Here is a 22,295-nt window from a genome sequence, read left to right on the forward strand (position 1 = left end):
TGCTATACTAATAGTGTTTTACTACTGATGCTTCTTTATTATTCTTCAACGAACCTTTTCTAAGTATCTGTGTGTGCAGTTTGCTTTTGCTTTTAATCTCCTGGCTGACTTGTTTGCTCTTCCTCCTCTCTGCTAACCTTGGCCTCCAGGCAGCCTCGTGAAAGAGAACAAGGATGATGGGTCTTGGAGCCAGATAGCAGTGTCGGGATACAGAGAAGAATTATGCAGGTTGTAGGATATCACAGCTGACCGTTTTGGGGAATAAATAAGGCAGCTGTATGAAGAAATTTTTGTTGACCGTATTCCTATCCTAGAAATAAAAGATGTTCTCAGCCAGTGAAAAGTGTTATTGAGTATATGGAAGTTATTTAGCTTACTCAGAAACAAATTGCCTTCATAGTAATTCTGTGTACAAATTAATAAATCTTAACTGACCTATCTAAGAATAGCTAAGTGTCCCTAAGATCTGCTCCATCTTAACTTTCAAGTGAAAGTTTTACTTTGATAGAGTGTAAATGTTAGGAAGTAATAAAGTTACAACTGGAATAACAGAGAACTTTACATTCTCTCCTCAGTGAGTCGTAATAACGTTTTCGGGAACTGAAGTATTTTGAGAAGGGTTTGGTTTCCTGAAAACCGTATAGGGGCAGCAGTGGCTTGCACGCTCGTCAGAAGCGTGTTTGCTGCAGATGAGACCGGTGAGCACGTAAAGCTCCACAGCCTTCCCGGCTGCCCCTCGTGCGGGAGAACTTTTAAGTAATACAGAAACATGACTTGCTCCACTGGCTCCACTGGCTCACATGCCAGAACTGTCCTGACAGTACAGATAAGAGATAGGAATTCTGGAAGCCTAGAGACCTTTCATTTCTCACACAGAATAGAGGAAGATGCCCCAGAGCTGGGGTGGGAGGTGGACAACAAAAGCAGTGTTGCAAAAAGAAGTGGTAGGTTAGCTAAAGAAATGAAGAGAGTAGTCAAAGATCACTATTTTTAGTTTGAAAAGCTAAAAAAAATCAAATTTGATAGCTGAAATAAAAATGGCCATTTACTGCACCTCTGAATCTAGTCCTTGAAACGTGCCCGGGATGAAACAGTGAAAGAAAATCCAGATGTTGGTCTTGGTCTCAGGTCTCCTGTCCTAAGCAGGGCAGTTGATCATAATGGTGGCCAATTTTTCCTGCTGAGTCTTCATATTAAATTGGCAGCAGTTGTGACGTAGTAAGAGCTTCTCCTTAGGATTACAGCGCTCAGGTTTGCTTCTGTAGGCGTGGTCTTGGGCAAAGCACTTCACTTTGTGGACCCTTAATTTTATCACTTTCGAAATGAAGGCTTTGGATAGAAGTGATTATCAATGCGGGAGAGGCTTTTTCATTTTTTCAAATTATTCCTTCCTTTTCCCTCCTCCCCACCACATATATACATGCTAAAAATCACTGCTGAAGTGTGTCATTTTTCCTGCAAAGAGAGGGTATATTGAAAAGGAAGAAAAAGATTGAGAACAACTCACTTAACTTATTTCTAGGGTCCTTTCAGCTAACTAAAGGATTAAAATTCTATAATTCAGTATTTTAAGTAATTCTGATTGACATTATGCCTGTTTGTCTAACTCAGTGGAATTCCAGTTGAGCTCTAGTGCTTGCTTCTGTTATGAAAAAGTTGAACTAAATGGTTTCCAAAGTATTTATAATGTAATTCTAACAATGCACATATATAAAATAATGTGTTTCTTTTTGACTCTGTGACCTGTCTTTGTGCTTACAAGTGAATGTGGCTTAGAAGGAAAAGGAAGAATATAGTTTTTCTTTATCTGTAACTGATCTGGGCTTTGCCCTCATATTTTCTTTGAAGGGATAGAACTCCCCTTTCCTTTCAGTCTGACACTAGAGAAACACAAACATTATTATGTTGTAAGCCAGAAGCTCAAGATTCCTCAGCTGTTTACTTCCACGGGGACTTCGGACCTAGGCACAACGTATCATTTGTGTGTGAACAGTTTGCCTCCTCATTGGAAGGGATGAATTCAGCTACACTGAGTCTGACACATAAGCAGTCTGACATACAGAGCTCCTGAGAAATCCCCTTGTACTATCTTCTCCTCACCCACCCTGTCCCCATAGATTTCAGGTCAGTGTTAGCTCGTCAGAGATTCTCTGAAAGGTAGGTTCCTTGTTTTCTGCAGCCAGGACCCCACCATGGCCCCTGCACCTTTCCTCTTCACCTGTCTCACAGTGTTAAATGAAAAGGCAGCAGTCATGGCCAAAAGTCGTGGTCACAACTGTGGCACAGAACAGTGAAAGTAGTCAGACAGATTTAAAGCATCTTATCTTAAATAAAGACAGTGAATGCTTAGTCCTTTTCAGCATTTTTATTATAAAGGTAGAATATTTTACATGTACATACAGGGCTCATCCACTCTAGGTGACAGCATGGAAAGCTGAACTCAGTTTATAATGTTAATTCTCTAACAGAATTTCTTTAAGCAGCAACTTTGGGCATTCAACCAATTTATAATTTGCCAACTGATATTTGTATTTTAATAGATTTATCTAATTACATTTTCTTTTGAAATTCAACTGTTAGCTATGTTTATTTTTCTTTAAAAAATAAAATCTGAAAATAAAAATATTAAGGATATTGATTATTAAGAATCCAGCAAATGAGAATACATTGTTAAATAACATCATACCTAAAAATCCTGCTATTAAGTACACATTCTATTCAGTGAGAGATGGGATTTCCTAGGAAGGGCAGCGATGAATTCTGATGGTTTCTAAAGTTCTGCTCTATATAAGATTAGATTGCAGGATGACGATTATTTCAGCACAGGTCTTGGTAGCTGTCTTGTAGGATCTTGAAACTCTTCTTATAAAATCACGAGGTAATTAACCTTTTGCATGTGTTGGTGAACTTACGTATCATCCACTAGGCATAGCAACCAAAAACGCTGCTGACATTTGGAGGCCTACTGTTTGGGCACTTACAGAACCTATTTTCCAAGCTCAGTGAGTATAATTCTACTAAGACTTTACAATTGCTCCGTGCGGTTGGTGCTGTCATCGCGCAGTCTTGCAGCTGAGGACACTGAGTCATAGAAAGATGACATGTTTCCCTAGGGTCGTACAGATTTTCAGTAGCAGGGCCAGGCTTCAGACAAGCAGGTCTGGCTCAGAACCGCTTCCTGTTCTTCGCCACCACTCTACTCTGCAGGTGTCCTCTGGTACCAACTTTTATTTGATCAACTTGGAGGAGAAGCAATCATTAAAAAGTACAAAATAGTCTGCAGCATCTGCTTCTCACCCCTTTGTCCAAAGTATACCAAAGCCCATTCTCCCGTTTTTGTGTGGATCCAAATACTGACATAGTAAAAAACCATTTGGTTAACATGGGCCACTAGGGCATCTAGTTGTGACCACTAGCCACAAGGAGCTATTTAAGTTTAAATTCGTTAAAATCAAACGAAATTGAAAATCCCGTTCCTCATTCTCACTCGCCTCATTTCAAGTGCCTAATGGCTATCTGTACCTGGCGATTACCATATTGGATAAGGATAAGATCTAGAAGATTTCCATTACCTCAGAAAGTTCTGTCAGACAGCACTGCTCTCGAACACTACTATCGAACTACTATCGAATAGAAGTACAATGTGAGCCACATGTATAATTTAAAATTTTCTAGCAGTCACATTAAAAAAAGTAAAAAGAATTTGGTGAAGTTAATTTTAATATGTTTAGCCCCATAGATCCCAAATATTATCATTTCAACATATAATTCACGAAAAAATAATGATATATTTTACTTTCTTTTGCATTGTCAATAAAATTTGCTATGTATTTTGCATTTACAGCACATCTCAGTTCGAACCAGCCACAATTCAAGTGTTCAGTAGCTACATGGCTACCATATTGTACAACACAGTTCTGGACTTTTACACCAGAATTTCCAACTGGGACATACGAAATTGGAGCGGGACAGAGGGGACTATCTAGTGCACGAACCTCAGCTGTAAGCTTTGGGATCGCAAGTGGTGCAGACATGCCATTTCTAAGATGATAAAGGAGGTCAGAAAATTCAGTTCAAGTATTATATCCCATCTTTCTTTAACAAATACAGTTTGGCAACATAAACCAACTCAGAGTATTAATGTTAGCTGTGTTAGTAATCCACTGTTAATAACTGCGTAGACAGCTGACTGACTTCAAAGAACCAATAAAATTGAGTTCTGACCAAGAGCCAGGTATAACTTGGAACAGGCCCAAATTGAATGTAAGTTACAGACATTACCTACTTCTGGGAGGTATCTTCTACTTTCTTCTGAGTCCCTTCCTTGGTGGCACTACCATGTTTCCCCAAAAATAAGACTGGGTCTTATATTATTTTTCGCTCCAAAACACGCGTTAGGGCTCATGTTCAAGGGGTGTCATCCTGAAAAATCATGCTAAGGCTTATTTTCCGGTTAGGTCTTATTTTCAGGGAAACAGTATTTGGTGACTCCTTATTTAGCCTACATTATGTAACTAACTAACTAGCTAACTAACTACATGTGTGTGTATATATACACATATATACATACATATATACATATATATATACACACATTTGTATGTCACTGTATATCTGAGTCACTGTATATATAATTACATATCTTTGTATTTGGGAAATGTGTCTGTGCACATAGTTTCATAGCTCCTGTGTGTATTTTTTAATCTAAATTTTTTCATCTACCTTGAAGTAATACTGTAACTGCAAACCTATAATTTACTTTTAAGCTCTTCCTTCTGATAAACTTATCTATTGGTGCTGGGTCTAATTATAGCTCAGGGCGTAACCATGTGTATTATTCATCTGAATGAGTGAGCCTGTCTGGCAACAAGGGACTGCTGTTGCCAAAGCTTAATTGTCATTTGGCCTTAATATATTCTGTCTACATCTCACTGTCAGCTTCAAGAGAGAGAGGTATCTTCCTCTTCCCGAAAGCGGCCTGAGGTGACCTCTGAAAATGGTTCGCTATTCGCTGGACCCGGAGAACCCCACAAAATCCTGTAAATCGAGAGGTTCCAATATACGGGTTCATTTTAAGAGCACTCGTGAAACTGCCCAGGCCATCAAGGGGATGCATATCCGAAAAGCCACCAAGTATTTAAAGGATGTCACGTTACAAAAACAATGTGTGCCATTCCGTCGTTACAATGGTGGAGTTGGGAGATGTGCCCAGGCCAAACAGTGGGGTTGGACGCAGGGTCGTTGGCCCAAAAAGAGTGCAGAATTTTTGCTGCACATGCTTAAAAATGCAGAGAGTAATGCTGAACTTAAGGGCTTAGATGTGGACTCACTGGTCATTGAGCACATCCAGGTGAACAAAGCTCCCAAGATGCGGCGCAGAACTTACCGAGCTCACGGGCAGATTAACCCGTACATGAGCTCCCCCTGCCACATCGAGATGATCCTCACTGAAAAAGAGCAGATTGTTCCGAAACCGGAAGAGGAGGTTGCTCAGAAGAAGAAGATCTCCCAGAAGAAACTGAAGAAACAAAAACTTATGGCCCGGGAGTAAATTCAACATCAAATAAATGCTAATAAAAGGAAAAAAAAAAGAGAGAGAGGTAAAAGGGAAGATGGGGCAGGAATGCTCTATTCTGGCCCCCTGCACCACTGCTGCTCAGTGTATTTTAATACTTTACATTAAACTTCGCTAACTATGATTTTATTGTTTTTTTTCCATCTCTTTTTAAATAAGAGAAATCAAACAGTGGAGATAAAATTGAGCTTTCCTTCGTTCCCATCTCCAGATCTATTTCCTCCCATCACTCACTCCACCCTGTTCCTTACACAACCACTATCATGAATTGAGGTATATTTCCAGTTTATTTCTTAAAAGATTTTGACATAGATATATATCTATATACAATATAAAATATTGTTTTTTGTTTCTGGTTTATACAGTAAGATCACACTGTACATATGCTGCAATGTGCTGTTCTCACATAGCATTTTCATAGACTTTTTGGCATACTTTTTCTTAGTATGAAAATTTGATACATAAGAAAATATCTAACATATAAGTAAGTTATGAAAACCAGTCATAAAACAGATCACTCCTGAATCCACCATACATACTGAGAAGTCCAATATTTCCAGAACTGTTGAAGCTCCACCCTTTGATCCCACCCAGGAAACTAGTCTTTTGAACTTGGTTTTCATTCTTTTTTTTTTGCCTTACCTCATCTGTATGTGTACCTCAACAATATACTTTCTTGTTTGCTTGGTTTTAAACATTGTAGAAATAGTACCATATCGGATATATTCCTTTTAGACTTCCTTTTTTATTCAGTATGATCTTTTCAAGATTCATCTCTGTTAATCTGTATATTTCACTGTTGTATAGTAGTATTCCTTTGGGGGAATTTGTCAGTTTTTCTGTCAGTGGACATTCGTGTTGTTTCCAGTTTTGCTATTACAAATAGTGCTTACATGAACATTCTGGTACATGAACATTCTGGTACATGTGTAAAATTTCGCTGGGCTATGTACCTAGAAATGCAATTGCTGGGTTGTAATATAGGAGTATATGTGTTCAACTTAAGTGGGTAAGTCCGCATTCTTATCCAAAGTGATTGAACTTACTTATCAGCGTGTGTAGGAGTTCTTGTTCTTCCCATGCTCCTCAACACTTGGTTTGGTCAGGCACTAATTTTTGCCTATATCTAATTGTAATTTTAAGTTTCACTTCCCTGATTTTAATGATTGAGCATTTTAATGTGATTATTGGCCATTCATGTTTCTTGTTTTTGGAAATGCCTATTTATGTCTTTTCTAATAGATTAATAGTCTTTTTTTTAATTGTTGATTCATAGGCATTTGTATATTCTGAACACTAGAAGTGAGTCAATTTTATATGACCCAAATACCTTGTCTCAGTTTATGGCTTGCCTTGTCACTTCCTGTAGTCAAACTCTAAATAAAACTTTGTACTTATACATTTAAGTGTGTAAACCATGTGCAACAAAGGTGTTTGTATATGTATCGAGGTAAAAAACCAATTTTCTATTTTCCAAATACAAAAACTGTTTTCCTAGCCCCATCAGTTGTGACGTACATCAGATTTCTACGTGTGTGGAAAAGTTTGAGGAGTTCCTTTGAGCTTCCAAACACATTTTAGAATCAGATTGTCAGGTTTCATTTTTAAGAAAAGCTGTTGGACTTTTGAATAGAATTGCATTGGATCAATGTGGAGGAAATTGACATTTGTAGTGTACTGGGTATCCCTACCCATAAAGTTGGTATTCCTCTATTTAATTCTCTTGTGTTGTATTTCAGTAAGTTTTATCATTTGCTCCATAATAATCATTTTATGAAATTTTCCTTATATTTTAATACTATTATAACAGGTATTTTAAAATACATTTTCTAATTTTGTTGGTGTATTGCAATGCAGTTCATATTTGCATATTGATCTTATATCCAGCAGCTTTGCTATATTCTTTCATTAAGTTTAGTAAATTGTGTAGAGATTTGGGGAGTTTTCTGTGTGCATAAATACTGCAGGAGTTAACTGTTCTATTTTTTCTATCCCAATCCATAATTTGTTTTTTCCTCACGTCTCCCATCACTTGATGACTAGGTTCTCTAGTACAGTAATGATGCAAAGTGGAGATCTAGTGAGCTTCTTTGTATTGTTCCTCAATTTTTATAGGGTGTGCTTTTGATATTTTTACCATTGAGTGTTAGTTGTTGTGAGGTTTTTGATAGATGTCCTTTATCAGGTTAAAGTTTTTCCTTCTATTCCAATTTTGCTAACAGTTTTTATCATGAATGGCTATCATTAAAGCCTATTGGGTACTTTTTCTGCATCTATTGAAATTACCTTTTATTTTCCTACTTTAATCTGTTGGCGAGCTAAATTGCATTAATAAATTTCTATTATTAAACTATCCTTGCATTCCCAGAATAATCCCAACTTGTAAGACGCATGCTTTTGAGCAATGTGTTTTTGTAGATATAAGCTAATTTCAAAATGAGAGAGAATGGAAGCTAAATCTCTGTTGACAATAAAGTCCTTCCCAGGCACCTTAACAGGTATGAGGAGAATGTCTGGCTGTTAGATGTAGATATTAGCTTGATGTAGCACAAAGAACACTGAAAAGCTACATTATTTTTGCCCTTCTGTTCGCTTGAAAGAAGTAATGCAATTCAATTGACTCCTCTGGGCCTTATTTTCCTCAGTGAGTTTCTCTAAGACTCAGGGACATATGTTTGCTGCTAGTAGCCATGTGGCTTCTCTTCAGCTATTAATCCATCATCACCCAACAAACATTTACTTACTAGGCACTAAGGACAAGGCAAAATCTATTCTTCAAGGAACTTCTAGGGAGGGACAGAAAACATAAACGGTTACAAAACACAGTTATAAGACAAAGTGATACACGTTATCTTCTACAGACCACACTAGTCAGTGATTTGTAGTGGTGGAGATGGTGGGATGAAAAGAGAGTTTTGGGGTGGAAAGAGAGAAAAGAAGAATTAGATGGGATATGATACTTAAGCTGAGTTTTATGGACAGTGAACATTTACTGATTGCCATGAACCTTGTTTGTGTTCTCAGTTGTTAACAAAGGGATATTAGACTTCTTTTTCTCTAGCTGCCCTTTTGGCTTTGAAAATGTGTCTCTTTGACCCTATGAATCATATTACCCTTCTCAGGACCTCAAAAATAATTTCATCTTTATTAAACATCTGTGCTCCTGCCTCTGGTCTATGTCCTTTGAATCTTTTGTTCATTGATTTAGGGTTGTGAATGACAAAAATTGAACCTTCTTTGTTCTATATTAAGTAATACCAACATACGTCGTTTATAGAATACTGATGATATTGAAAAATGAATCATCATATAGTATTAACTTATTAACTTTGTTGTGTTTTTATGAAATTGCTGAATTTATTGTTACCATAGATTTTTTAAATTCCAGGCTTTATATAATCTCTAAGCACATTTTATTTGTATGTCTTATTTCAGTGCTGGACCCAAAGGAGACAACATTTATGAATGGAGGTCAACTATATTGGGACCCCCAGGATCTGTCTATGAAGGAGGGGTGTTCTTTCTTGACATTACCTTTTCACCAGACTACCCGTTTAAACCCCCTAAGGTCAGTATGAAATATTCGTCCATTTTAGCAATGTATATTGTTGTATATGTATATACATATACATGTTCTTAAATATACATACCTAGGAATGCATGTCTATTCTGTTAGTATAGACACCAGCGCAGGGCTGATTGTATGTAAAAGGAAGCAGAATGTGAAAAATTAGAGCTTTTTCCCCCACCCCAGCCCTTTACTCATATTTCATTGCTTTTTCTCATCCTTTTTTAGTGTCTCCTTTCTGTGGTATACGTTTAAATGTGACGTTAGACAGCATGTTATGGCTAGAAGTAGCGTTTTCAGTGACAAAGCCATAGTGTAGCTGATACTTAATTTCTGTCTTTCCACTGTACTTTGGCCCAGCCCGTAAGTCTCCTGGAGTAGCTGTTGCACTGCTAGTGATGTGAGGCCCTTTCCCTGACAGCCTCTTCAGTAAAGGAAGTTCAGAGTGGGGAAGAGGAGGGAAAACTCAGATCAGGCAGCTGTGCTGCTTTAAGTCTTGTGTAGTCTCTTCTGTGAAATACACGTCTCAGAAAAAGTGTGGGCTTATCCAAGTTCTGCATGACAGAAATGTGTAAATTAAACAAAGCTGGAAGGAAAAACTAATAAGTTAGATAAAATAATTCATCTTCCGAAAAGGCCTTGATGGACTGGAGGGATGAGCCAAAACTAACAAGATGAAATTTAACATGGCTAACTGTGTAGTGTTTCATTAAGGGTCAGAAAGGAATCATGATACAGTATTTCCCAATACTGCTTTATTTTCGTATATATAAAATTTGCAGGCTTTAAGCTGACTAAAATTCTGTGGGAACTTGAGTTCTTGAAGCCTTCAGGAGACATTTTTAGGAGTACAGTCTCCAGAACTCTGAACCAGTCTCACTGTATCTGGCAGGCCTCATTCACTTCTCAGCGCCTCATTTTAAGAAGCACCAACCAGAATAAGCCGGGTAGAGAAAGAGAGCCATTAGCGGTCTTGAGTTTCTTCACTGAGTCAAGCACTGCGGTGGGCATCAGCTGTGCCAACTCACTTCTTCTCCAGAACACCCGAGTAAGGCGAGGGTGCTCCCTTTGACCAGTCCTGAAGCTTCGAGAGGTTTTCCAATAATGTACAACCAAGAATCCACTGAGCTCTGACTCCAGGGACCATGTACTTTCCGCTGAATTATACACAGTTACCCTGGAGATGTTTACTAGAAAAAATAGGACATAGAAGGGATGTGATATCTGTCCTTAGATGTTTCAGGAACTGCGGTGTGGGTTGAGGTTAGACTTTATCCAAAGGCTGGATGGGACAAAAATAGAAGCAGGAAGGTGTCAGTTACAGGAAAGTAGATTTCAGTTCTATATAAGGAAAATGTGACCCATTGCTAGACAGTCTGCTTCTGAGTAGCTGTACTTTGGAGACACTGGGCTTCCCTATACTGGGAGTGTTATTATTTAAAAAATAGTAATAAAAGCTGAATTAGTACTTGTCAAGATTATCACCAGAAAAAATTAAATTCCTCCACTGAATGAATTTGATTAGACAATCGCTTAGGACAAAAAGAAAACTCAAACTTTGGTAACTCAAATTGTAACTTAAATGCACACTTATTAGAAACCTCTGGGAAGTTTTTCAAAGCAAATTATCACCGCCTAATTTATCAGTTTTAGAAATCAGATTTTGTAGACAGATATGTTACTGTAAGGGGGAAGTCTGTGTGTGTCTTCAAAACTGTTACCTAAAGCAATACTTTTATTATTATTAGTTTTGAAGTACCATGTTCATGCCTTTCTCGTCTCCTATTACTCTAAATAGTCCCTATTTGGAGTTAAGTCTTGTTTTTTCTCTCTGTTGCTGTTACGCTACGTTCTATTCCAACAACCTTAGCCACACATTTTGATTCATGCAACATTTCCCAATACTCTGCAGAATGAACCAGAGTAGCAGTAGGTGTCAGGGAGAATTGTCGGTGACAGCAAAGGCTCACCCATAAATCTAATTGGCTCTCTAATGGTTATCAAATATCTATACCATAAAATTAGTCTATAGCATAATTGGATCCATAGGTGACTTTTCCCAAACTTTCATATTTGGAATCTATAATGAGGACTCTTAAATTACCATAGTGCTCAAATATATCACTTAAAGGTTAGTGAAGTGATTTGGATGACTCTTCTTGCCACAGGAACTTTTTGGGAGTAGGACTTCATCAGTTTGAATATCCCACAGTCCAGTGGCTAAGTTTTCAAAAATCAGAGATGAACTATTCAATAATTTCTTTCAGAAATCTCCTGAATTCTAATGAGGCGAGCAAAGCAATTTTTAATTCAGTATGTAATATTCATTAAACTTAGTATACTAGTTTCAAATAGGCCGAGTACTAGTTGTACTTTCAAATGCTGTATCTCAGTACAATTTTTAGTACACTGATTTTTCTATATGTGTAATCAATACATTTATACGTCTGTTACTAAATCTACAGCATTTTTGTTTGTGTGACATTGTCAGTTTCATCTGAAGTATCAGATAACAAGTCTTTAGTTTAATTCTTAACCACCACTGATAATATTATTTCTGTGGGAAAATATCTGTTCAGTGAAACTTTACAAATAATACAGCCAAAAAGAAAAGCATAATAAGTTGCTGATATGTCCCAATTTTTTAATACTGGATTTATTTTTCAGTGTAGACATACATTTTAATGTTATAAGTCAGATAACTATTTTTTAAGTAGAAATTGCTTTATATCTTATTGGGGACTACATTTCTTACTCATTTTATAGATAATCACTCCTATGCTTAAAACCTGCACTTTTTTATTTTAAAAGTCTAATGCGTATTTTAATATTTTAACTTTTCAAAATCTACATTTATAATAGAATAGAAAGTAATTGCAGATAAGTAAAAGGAAATTATCTATAATTTTAACCCAAAAAGTAATTATGCATGCTATTTTGTATATCTCTTTTGAGATTTTTTTTGTTCTCTGCATGTATATGTATATACATATGAGAATGTTTTTATGCATACACACAAATATATATGCACATAAAAATTGGTCCATATTCCCCATCATTTCGGAATTACTTTTTTACCTAATATTGTATATTCACCCTACACTATATTTTTCCAGTAAACATATAACCACATTACAATTATAGAAGCTATGTAGTATTGTTATATAAATACATCAAATTTAATTAGTTTTCTGTGATTGGACATTTAAGCTCTTGTCAATATTTGTTATAATTAGTCATGAAATGAGCATCCTTATAATTACATATTTTACATACCTGAATGATTATTTTGAGGCTAAATTTGTTGACATGGAACTTCTGGGTAGTTGGGTTTACACACATTTGTAGAATGTTGATAAAGGTTAACAAATTGCCCCCCAGAAAAAATGATGAGTTTTCATCATGGTCATCAACATCTGATGGTATAGTACTTCCCTCCACTCGTCTCAGCTCTGAGAATTCCTAGTCGTCTTTAATCTCTGCCAGTCCAGTAAACGAAAAGCGGTATCTCATGGTTGCTTTATTTGACTTACCAGTGAGGTATGGAATCATTTCTATGTATTCTTTAGTCCAGTTATTTCTGTTTGTATGAATAATATGAAAGTTTTTTCTTGAAAGTCCCACACCAAATAAAATTAACAAGTGTACTTGAAAAGTTCAGAAGCAAAATAACGAAATATGCTTTATTCATATATATTTGTTTGTTTGTTTGTTTTACTATAAACACTTTGAATGTTATTGTGACAACGTGTCTAATATTTTAAGTCTTAGAGATTCTTATGACATACATCCTAACTAAGGAGTCATGTTAGATAACAGGTCAAATCTTTGTTTCTACAGTACAAATACATAAAGGTAGCCTTTTCATAATTTGGCTTTTTCTATCTTCCTGTGGATCTGGATATTTTTTTTTTTAAAGTGGGCATTCTAAACAGATTTAAGAGTATGTAGGTGGGAGGATCAAGCATGTTTGTTATTTATTTTTAGCACCTCAGGCACCCTGTGTACAAGTCAGACATGCTGTCTCAGTGTTTAGTTTTATATCTATTAGTGGAAAGAATTGTTTTCTTTGCTAACGGTCAGACACTACAGTATGTGCCAGTAAATACTTTTCAAAAAGGAATAACCAAACTTGTGCCTAAGATGTTTTATCAAAAATTACATGTATACATAGAAGTATTTGTGTGAGACAAAAGCTCTTTAGTATTAATATCTAAAACCTTTTTAATGCAGTTTATTTTTTGTTACGAATTTTATCAAATACATTTTAAAATAAATCTTAGAGGTCATTTCAGAGACTGTTGTATGTTTCATGGAGTTTTTTGGTTTTCATAAACTCTAACTGTGGATTGCTTACTAATGAAATGTCAACTAATAGGAAAGGTCTTAACTGCTTTCAGGCAATGAAATAGATCAATTAGGTTCATCAGATTTTCAAAATCTTCATTTTGTTTTCCTCATTAGATTTTTTTTTTCCCCAAGTCAAGTTGTCCTTTTAATCTTAGTTGTGGAGGCTGCCGTTCAGCTTCAAGTTGTCCTTTCAGTCTCAGCTGTGGAGGGCGCAGTTCAGCTCCAGGTCCAGTTGCTGTTGCTAGTTGCAGGGGGTGCTGCCCACCATCCCTTGCAGGACTCAAGGACTTGAACTGGCAACCTTGTGGTGGAGAGCCCACTGGCCCATGTGGGAATCGAACTGGCAGCCTTCGGAGTCAGGAGCATGGAGCTCTAACCGCCTGAGGCATCGGGCCGGCCCTCCTCATTAGATTTTAACCTTAAATTGACAGGTCAAGGCCAATCAAAAATAAAGTAGCTAGTTATAGTATGAAGCAATCATATCAAGCATTTAAAAGCCAGAGACAAATCTATAACTAAAGTTCAACAAAGAGTGCCACAGTTTTATTCTAGCTAGGTTATTATTATTAATATTTACTTGTTTTTGTTATTGCTGCTTCTGTTACTGCTCAAAGAAGAAGAAAGCTGACATTGCCTCCCAGGATTTGCAGAAAGAGCAGTAGCTTACATGTGTAACCCCGACTGCCCACTCATTTGCTCTGGCCTTGGGGAGAACACGCGGTTGTGATGGAGTAACATGAATTAACTTGTTTGTAACCTGAGTTCATATATTCATATAAAGCCTTGGACATGGATCAAGTGCTTTCATGCAAATTGAATTGCCTATTTGACTACTCAAGTTGAACATCCAGCAATCACCTCAAACTTAACAGGTCCAAAACCAAACTATTGATTACACAACCTTACCCAACTCCTGCCAAAGCAGTTCCTCCAGCCTTCCCCATCTTAAAGAATGGGAACTCTATTTCTCTAGTTGCTAAAACTAAAAACCTTGCAATCATCCTCATCCTTGACTCCTCTCACGCAGCCTAGTCAGACCCAGTCTTACTGGCTCAAAATAAATATTCACAATAAATCCAGAATCTAACCATTTCTCCTCACTTCTCCCTAGTAACACTGGCCCAAGCCACCACCAACTTCTCCCCTTCCCCAGATTATATTGGAAGTCTCCTATCTGGTCTCCCTGCTTCTGATGTATCCCCCTCAGTGCCTATCCCTACACCAAATGAGCCTTTTATAACGTAAGTCAGATTATGTCGTTCTTTGCCTGTAACCCTTCAGTGATTCCCAACTCACTGAATAAAAGCACACAAAACCTTAGAGAATCACCCTGTTCACAACATATTTTTCATCATCTCCAACTATCTTGACTCAGATACTCTAAGCGTGCTCCTTCCACGGAGCCTTTACATTTGCTCTTCTGTCTGCCTGCACTGTCTTCCCCCAGAAGTTCACATGGCTCGCTCCATTTCTCCTCTCAGATGTCTGCTCAAATGTCACCTTTTCAGAGGAGCTCTGTATGACAACTCCCAACCACCCATGCTCCCTATGAGCTGCCCCCTCACTACTTCCATACTTGATTTTTCTCATTGCACTTCGCCCTCTGGCATTATATATGTCTTTGTTTATGAGTTTACTATGTTTCCCTTTCTCCAGTTGGTATGTAGGCTCCTGGAACCCAGAGACTTGGTCTGTTCTGATGTTCCTCCTGTATTCCCAGCACATAGAGCAATGCCTGGAGATTCAGTAACAAAATTCCATAAAATTTTGTTAATTTAATCCATACAACTTTGCCATAAAGACATTAACCCCCCAGCCCACTTCATAGATCAGGAAACTAAGGCCCACAGAGGTTAAGTGGCGCACAGGTCACATAGGAAGTAGGTAACAGAACTGGAATTCAAACCCAGTTTTAAACTGAACCTTTCATTCCCCAATTACAGAGAAGATTTAAATTGCTTATGTCTCTGGAAGAAGGAACAATTGTTCTTAGATTTTACACGCTGGTATAAATTAATTATATCAGATCATTCTCTAAGGCAGGTTTATTAGGAGGAAGATGAGAGGGGTTATACAATGTTACAAAGAAATTTTGAGTGCCTGTCTTTCAGTTTTGCCAAGGGCACTCTTAGTAAAGGTACCTGGGACTTTTCTCCAGTGTTCCTAATTCACATACACTGAGGTATTAATTCTGTGTTGAACGATAAATACATATTTCTGGGTTTTGCTAAAAGAGAAACCATTTCACATCTTACAGGTCATTTTCACACTAGTGTCAAGATCAGCCTTGTATCCTCAGTATCATGACTGGGCTGCAGTATTGCTTACATCGAATGAGTCAGTCATTTTTCTTTTCAGCCTGTTCTCCTTTTTGATAAACCTTTTAAAAATGCCATGCTATACTTTAATATTGTGTGAAATTTTAAATTGAATGTGATGACTGAAAATAGATCAAAACAGTGGTCATTGTCTTCCTGCTTTTGAAACAACACGCATTATATCCATCTGTGTGTCCAACTACCAGCCCCACCTACCACCAATTTCAGAGTTACTAAGAAGTAGGATTGGATTTTGTTTGTTCGTTTTCAGGGCAAGCGGTACCAGCTTTCTTATTCCTAAATCAAATTAAATATGTCTATAAGCTAATAGAAAAGTAATCCATTAGGCTGACAGGAAGTTTAGTTTAGATATATTTGGGGAGGATCCCTCTCTCCCTTGCTTTCTATAGTCTAATGCAGTTCCAGATTTGGAAGAAAGACCTTTAGTTTATCCAGATTTGGAAGAAAGACTTTTAGTGTATCATTGTCTCCTCAGAAATGCTCATGGCCCAAGCCAGCTTTATCTGTTCAGGTTGAATCAACTCAGCGACCTGCACCTTTGCCCAGGCTCTGATGAAGTGGGTGTGCAGCCAGCCCCTCTGGGAGCTAGTCACCACGCCCCTGTCAAAGTCTTGCCATAGAATGAGGGGTTTCAAACAAGTATTTTGTTGTGTCCCTCCATGCTCTGGAGCTCTTTTCTCTGTGGAATGTGACCTCACTCCATATGGGAGTTGGTGTTTGTTGATATTACTGCCGGCATAACTGGGAGGAGTGGACAGGCCTACATTCTTTCACAAAGGATGTTTTTTTACAGGGAGGTTAAATGAACAAAGGAAACTGGAGTGAGACATTCAGATGTTTGGAAAATGAGAGGCTCTCTTGCTGTCACAGCCAGGGAAAGATGGCAACTCACTTATCAGAGACAGGTGATTTTTTTTTTTTCCAAAGAAAGGTTCACAGGTCTAGACAAGTGACGCTCTCCCCTTCCAGGGCTAACTTGAAGATGAAGTCTGCAAGATCCCAAACATCAAAGAGTGGGGATCCACTAATCCCAGAAAATAGTGAGCACTGGGAACTGTGAAACACCACAAGTCACACAAAGTTCAGGCACAGTAAGGTGATGTTGAAGGAGTAGTCTTGTAAAGAGGAAAACCTCTGCACAACTCAGCTGGGAAAGGCTTCAAATTTGGCATTTTTCTAATTTATAGGAAAGAGCCCCTGATGAGACCAGATCAAGACATGGAACAGATACCCTGTATACATTGAGTGTCTGTAAATTTAAAAACAGATCATATTTTATTGCCCATTTCAGAAATGGGTTGGGGAAGATGGTATTCTATATTTAAGAAAAAATTGTATTACTATCTATTGAAATGTGTTACTTGTTTTATAGCTATATGTAATGTTATTTTGTTCAAGCTTAGATGCAGTAGAGAGGGCTGAATTAATTTTTAAGACTACCAGCCAAATATCAACCCCTTTATCATCAAGTTTCCCTGATCTTTTTTCCCTTAGAGTTGGAGCTGGATCTCTTGATAAGATAGCAGCCTCTTAGAGATTTGCTCAAGCAGGTCCAAGGAAAATGAGGCAGGGAGAAAGGAGTGTTTTGAGTTCCCAGCTGGCCAAGATCAGAAGCAGTGTGTAATCATAGCTTGTCACTGCATTATGGAAAGATAGGGTCAACTGGCCTTTGCAAATATTATGCAGATCTTGCCCTGTAGAAAGTAAGGTGAAACAAAGTCAGAAGTTAAAGACGGTAAATGAAATAGATCTAAGATTAGATAGCTACACTGATTTATACAGGTGTAGCTATTGTAAGCAATCAGATACATTTTTCTTACAGTATCAGTATGTTAGCAGAAACCTACCAAAAATCCTTATAAATTAGTTGCTTTTTAAAATATATTTTAAAGCTAATTTATAAAGCAGAGATTTATTGAGCTCTTACTACTTCAAGGTCGTTGATACATAAAGATGAATAAAGCACAGCCCGGGGAGCATGGAGGCAAGGAGAACAACAGCTAGGAGCTAGTGGATAGTCCAGGCAAGAAAAGTATGAAGGCTGAGTTTTGGGGATGAAGACAGAGTAACAATATATGAATTCTTTTTTTTCATTCCTTTATTCAGTAAACGTGTGTACCATGCACCAGGTCAGATATTGAACATATAGAGGTGTCTCTTCTTACACAGAGTTTATATTAAAAATATGGTAGAACAGGATTTCTCAACTTCAGCATGATTGATACTTAAGGTAAGAAGATTTTTGTCATGGAGGGCTATCTTTCCCATTGTAGGACGCATAACAGCATCTCTGGCCTCTATCCACTACATGCCAAGAGCAATCTATCTCCTCTGTCCTCCACCCTTCACTTTGTAACAAAAATGTCTCCAGATACTGCCAAGTGCCCCCAGGAGCACTCTTTTAGCTGTAGCATCATCCATATCCACTGGTGACTGACTGGAGACATCTATGAGGACTCTCTGCTTTCTCATCTGAATGACCAGGTGGAGACATGTTTCTTACAAGAAACCTATAGGACATCTGGGTGGAAAATGTACATTAGGAAGCTTTACAGATCTCGAGTTTAGTGATGTGAGCTAGAAGTTGAGATTTGGTAGTTAAAATTCTAGAATAAATGACTTCACCTATAGAAATGTGCAGTTTTCAACCCAAACTGAGTTTTTGGAGCTATAAATTTCCAGAATGTATTTCCCAAAGGAAAGACTGATAATTGAAAAAATTAACAAAACTCACATTTTTCTCTTTTTCATTATGTTATCAGTGTTTTGGGATTGGGAATTTATTTTTCATATAGAGTACAGAATAATGCCTTACAAAATATCATATTCTCTTTAAAAGACTCATTTGTTGTTAATAAATCATAAAAGCATGAACAATTAAACCAGTCAAATAAATTAATCTATCCACAAGTGCCTAAATAAGGACTGAAATAAATCAATATGATTATGTGTGGTTGAAGTACGCTTCTGCAGAGGAATGGACTGAATAACCTTCCTCAAGCTCCCCTTGAGCCTTCATTTCAGTTCCAGGTTTATGGACATGATGGTGGTTATGATGGAGAATTGTGTGCTAGACACTAGACTGTATTTTTTAATGCCTAGTATTTTATACTAACGTACAGTACTTTTACACTCTCATCTCACTTGATCCTCTCACTTTGCTAAGCAGACTTCATTGTCACAAGAGACTAAAACTTACATGAAGTAATGTGGTTAGGATCACACAGCTAGTAAGTACCAGGGCAGGATTAGAACTCCTGGCCTTCTGATTTCCAGTCCAGCAACCCCCACTGACCTGTGAAGTGATGCTAATCACACAATAATTCAACTTATTTCCAGCAGCCATACTTTAGATTACCTCTTGCATTCTTTTCTGTAGTTACTGCAAAACATCCTTTTTGCCTTTCACTTTGTGGTGAATTAGGTTAAATGAGGTTTTTTGTTTTGGCATTTGCCAAATTACAAACTTGTGTATTACAGAATATTGTGTACTTATGATTCCTCTATACTTGGCCACTAACTTATTGTAATTTCTATCCCTATAGATTATATAAAACAATAGTTTACCACAAAGAATACTCCAAGTGACACTCCCATCTTAGATTACCTGCCTTTTCCCTACATCCTCACCAGTGCTGTGTGGCACCACCAAATATTTGACCTTTACCAATCTAATTAATAGGAAAGGATGTTTAATTGTAACTGCATTTCTCTTACGAGTAAGAATACCTTTTCATTTGTGTGAAGGTTGGTCTTTTTCTTACTGAAAAGAAAGCTTATAGAAACCTATGTATGCTCTTGACACTTTTCAACCATGTGACTTTTGATGACGCTAAACTCTCTGGAACTTGGTATTTTCCTCCGTAAAAGAGGAAGTTTAATGATCTCTAAAATTCCTTTCATCTTTAACTGTCAGTGATTTGTCACTGCCCTGCGTAAAACTCTTTAGTGGCTTCCCATTGCACTTAAAATAAAATCCAGCTTTCTTACATTGCCTACAAGGTCTTCACGATCATTCCACCTGCTCATAACACTGCAGCCCTCCTCCTCCTTTCTCTTCTTCAGGATGTTGGGGTTTCCTGACCCCTTCGCCTGGGACACATTTGATCCACTTCTTCGTGTGAGCACCACCTTCTCATTCTTCAGACCTCAACTTCCGTGTTATCTAATGAGAGGTGTAACCTGACCACCTTATATAAATAGTTCCACACTGGGTATTTTCTATCACATCAACCTCATAATTTCTCATGAAACTTTTCGCAGTCTGACATTTATCCTTGTTGGTTGATTGGTTTTGTTTTCTGCCTACTTACACATTAGACTCTAAGCTGAGAACAGACCTTTTCTGTAGTACCTGGCAAATAGTACTTTTGATGAAGCAAATACTCATTTTACTTGTCATACTTTTAACACTTCAAAAATCTGTTTGTGCCGTTAGTTTGTAGTATTGAAAACTTGTTCAGTGAGAGAGACAGAGAAGAGAGAAAGAGAGAGAGAGAGTGTGTGTGTGTGTGTGTGTGTGTGTGTGCGCGCGCGCTCATTCTTTCCCCCAGAATTAGATCTACCTGGAGGGCAGGATCTTCCTTTTCCATGAAGATATCTGTCATAAGGGCATATAGTAGACACAGTAGAAAGTGAAGCATTTTATTTTAAAACAATGAAAACTAATACAATTTATCTTCAAATACTTAAAGTGCTGCAGATATTGCTATGAAACTCGTTGGCAATAAATTGATCCATGTCAAAGAAAAAACGAGTTTTTCCATTTTGTTTGACATACTCTTGATTTTATAAGTATATAGGCTATATTTTATGTAGACCATCTTTTGACACAAATCATAAGCAAATAATTTGTATCTTTAAATATGGATTTGAATAATACTCAGTACATGGGCCAAATTTTGAAAAGCAAGAGAAAGTTATAACCCAAGAACCAAGTACTTTTTACTATACCTATCTACCTTTGGTAATAGAGTATGAACATATTCACTCTTCTGTGCCATTTTTTTACAGCTTCAGAAGTCACATGTAAGGTGAATCAATTGTATGTGCTTGTTTTCAAAGCCAGACTTAAGCAAAGAAAATATGTAAACGTTGTCTTTACGGCCACCTTGTCACATTGCACAACTGTCACTTCTTAAGCTTTATTTAAACAAAAAATTCCTGGGGAAATAATTCCTGTGTAGTAGAATGGATAAATAAATTACGGTGTATTCATACAGTGGAATACTATATAATAATGAAATTAATTAAAAACACTAAACAATGAGCAACGCAAGTGAATCTCACAAACACAATATTGAAAGAAGAATATGTACTATATGGTTTCATTTACATAAGTTCAAAAACATGAAAAACTATAGAGGAAGGAGTCAGAATAGTGGTTACATGTGGGATGGTTATGGCTGATAAGAAACACAAGGGGGCCGGCCCGGTGGCTCAGGCGATTAGAACTCCATGCTCCTAACTCCGAAGACTGCCAGTTCGATTCCCACATGGGCCAGTGGGCTCTCAACCACAAGGTTGCCAGTTCGATTCCTCGACTCCCGGAAAGGATGGTGGGCAGCACCCCCTGCAACTAAAAATTGAACACGGCACCTTGAGCTGAGCTGCCGCTGAGCTCCCAGATGGCTCAGTTGGTTGGAGTGCGTCCTCTCAACCGCAGGGTTGCCGGTTCAACTCCTGCAAGGGATGGTGGGCTGCGCCCCCTGAAACTAGCCATGGCAACTGGACCTGGAGCTGAGCTGCGCCCTCCACAACTAAGACTGAAAGGACAACAACTTGACTTGGAAAAAAGTCCTGGAAGTACACACTGTTCCCCAATAAAGTACTATTCCCCTTCCCCAATAAAATCTTTAAAAAAAAAAAAACACACACACACAAGGGAGATTTCTAGGGTGCTGGCAATATTCTACATTTTATTCTAGGTGGTGATTACTCAACTGTGTTCACTTTATAAAAATTCATTAACCTCTTTTATGAATTGATTTTTATGGTCAATGAAGAATACAATTACTCCTCTCTGGGCCAAAAAATATTCCATCATATTACTCATATTACTATCATATTACTATAAAGTAATGATATTACTATAAAGTAATAATACAGATTTTAAGTACATACCTGAAAAGTGAATCTTACTAATTTAGATTTTTATCATGTCTAAGAAGATACAACCATCCATCTGTTAGAGTTGTGGGACTTCTGAACACGTATGTCTTTGAAACCCTTAGAGGTTATCAGTATGATGGTGAACACAACCACCTTGCTATGATGACATACTAGCTTTTTCTACAAACAGGAGGTTAAGTTCTTTGACCTTTAATCTATATATCACTAATTCTGATCAAAAAGGAGAAAAATGATGAAGAACTGACACATGCAGACTTTTGAAGAAAAGTACATCCTTCTAGTATTGTCAGATATTGTCAGGCCAAAAGTACATGAATCGGGAAAAAGGGCA

The 22,295-nt window shown here is 37.5% G+C and overlaps 2 protein-coding genes across 4 annotated transcripts in view; both read left to right on the plus strand.

Annotated features, from left to right (window-relative positions):
• UBE2E2 (ubiquitin conjugating enzyme E2 E2) overlaps positions 1-22,295 on the plus strand; it is a 297,767-nt gene that overhangs the window by 219,168 nt on the left and 56,304 nt on the right. For all 3 annotated transcript variants that reach the window (XR_013994934.1, XM_081073426.1, XM_081073427.1), the window contains exon 4: positions 9,011-9,143. Coding sequence is in view for 2 of the 3 variants with exons in the window: in XM_081073426.1 (XP_080929552.1) it covers positions 9,011-9,143 (133 nt within the window). In the remaining variant the exon portion in view is untranslated. The remainder of the gene's footprint in view (positions 1-9,010; positions 9,144-22,295) is intronic.
• Positions 2,700-5,569, plus strand: LOC308507801 (large ribosomal subunit protein uL22-like). Its single transcript, XM_081073434.1, has one exon. It carries the CDS (start codon positions 4,997-4,999, stop codon positions 5,549-5,551), a length of 555 nt encoding a protein of 184 aa, XP_080929560.1. The 5' UTR covers positions 2,700-4,996; the 3' UTR covers positions 5,552-5,569.

Source organism: Rhinolophus hipposideros, assembly GCF_964194185.1.
Source record: "Rhinolophus hipposideros genome assembly, chromosome: 14".
NCBI classification, from domain to species: Eukaryota; Metazoa; Chordata; class Mammalia; order Chiroptera; family Rhinolophidae; genus Rhinolophus; species Rhinolophus hipposideros.

Excerpts from the sequence above, each read along its gene's own strand:
- LOC308507801 (XM_081073434.1), top strand. The coding sequence starts at position 4,997 with ATGGTTCGCTATTCGCTGGACCCGGAGAACCCCACAAAATCCTGTAAA.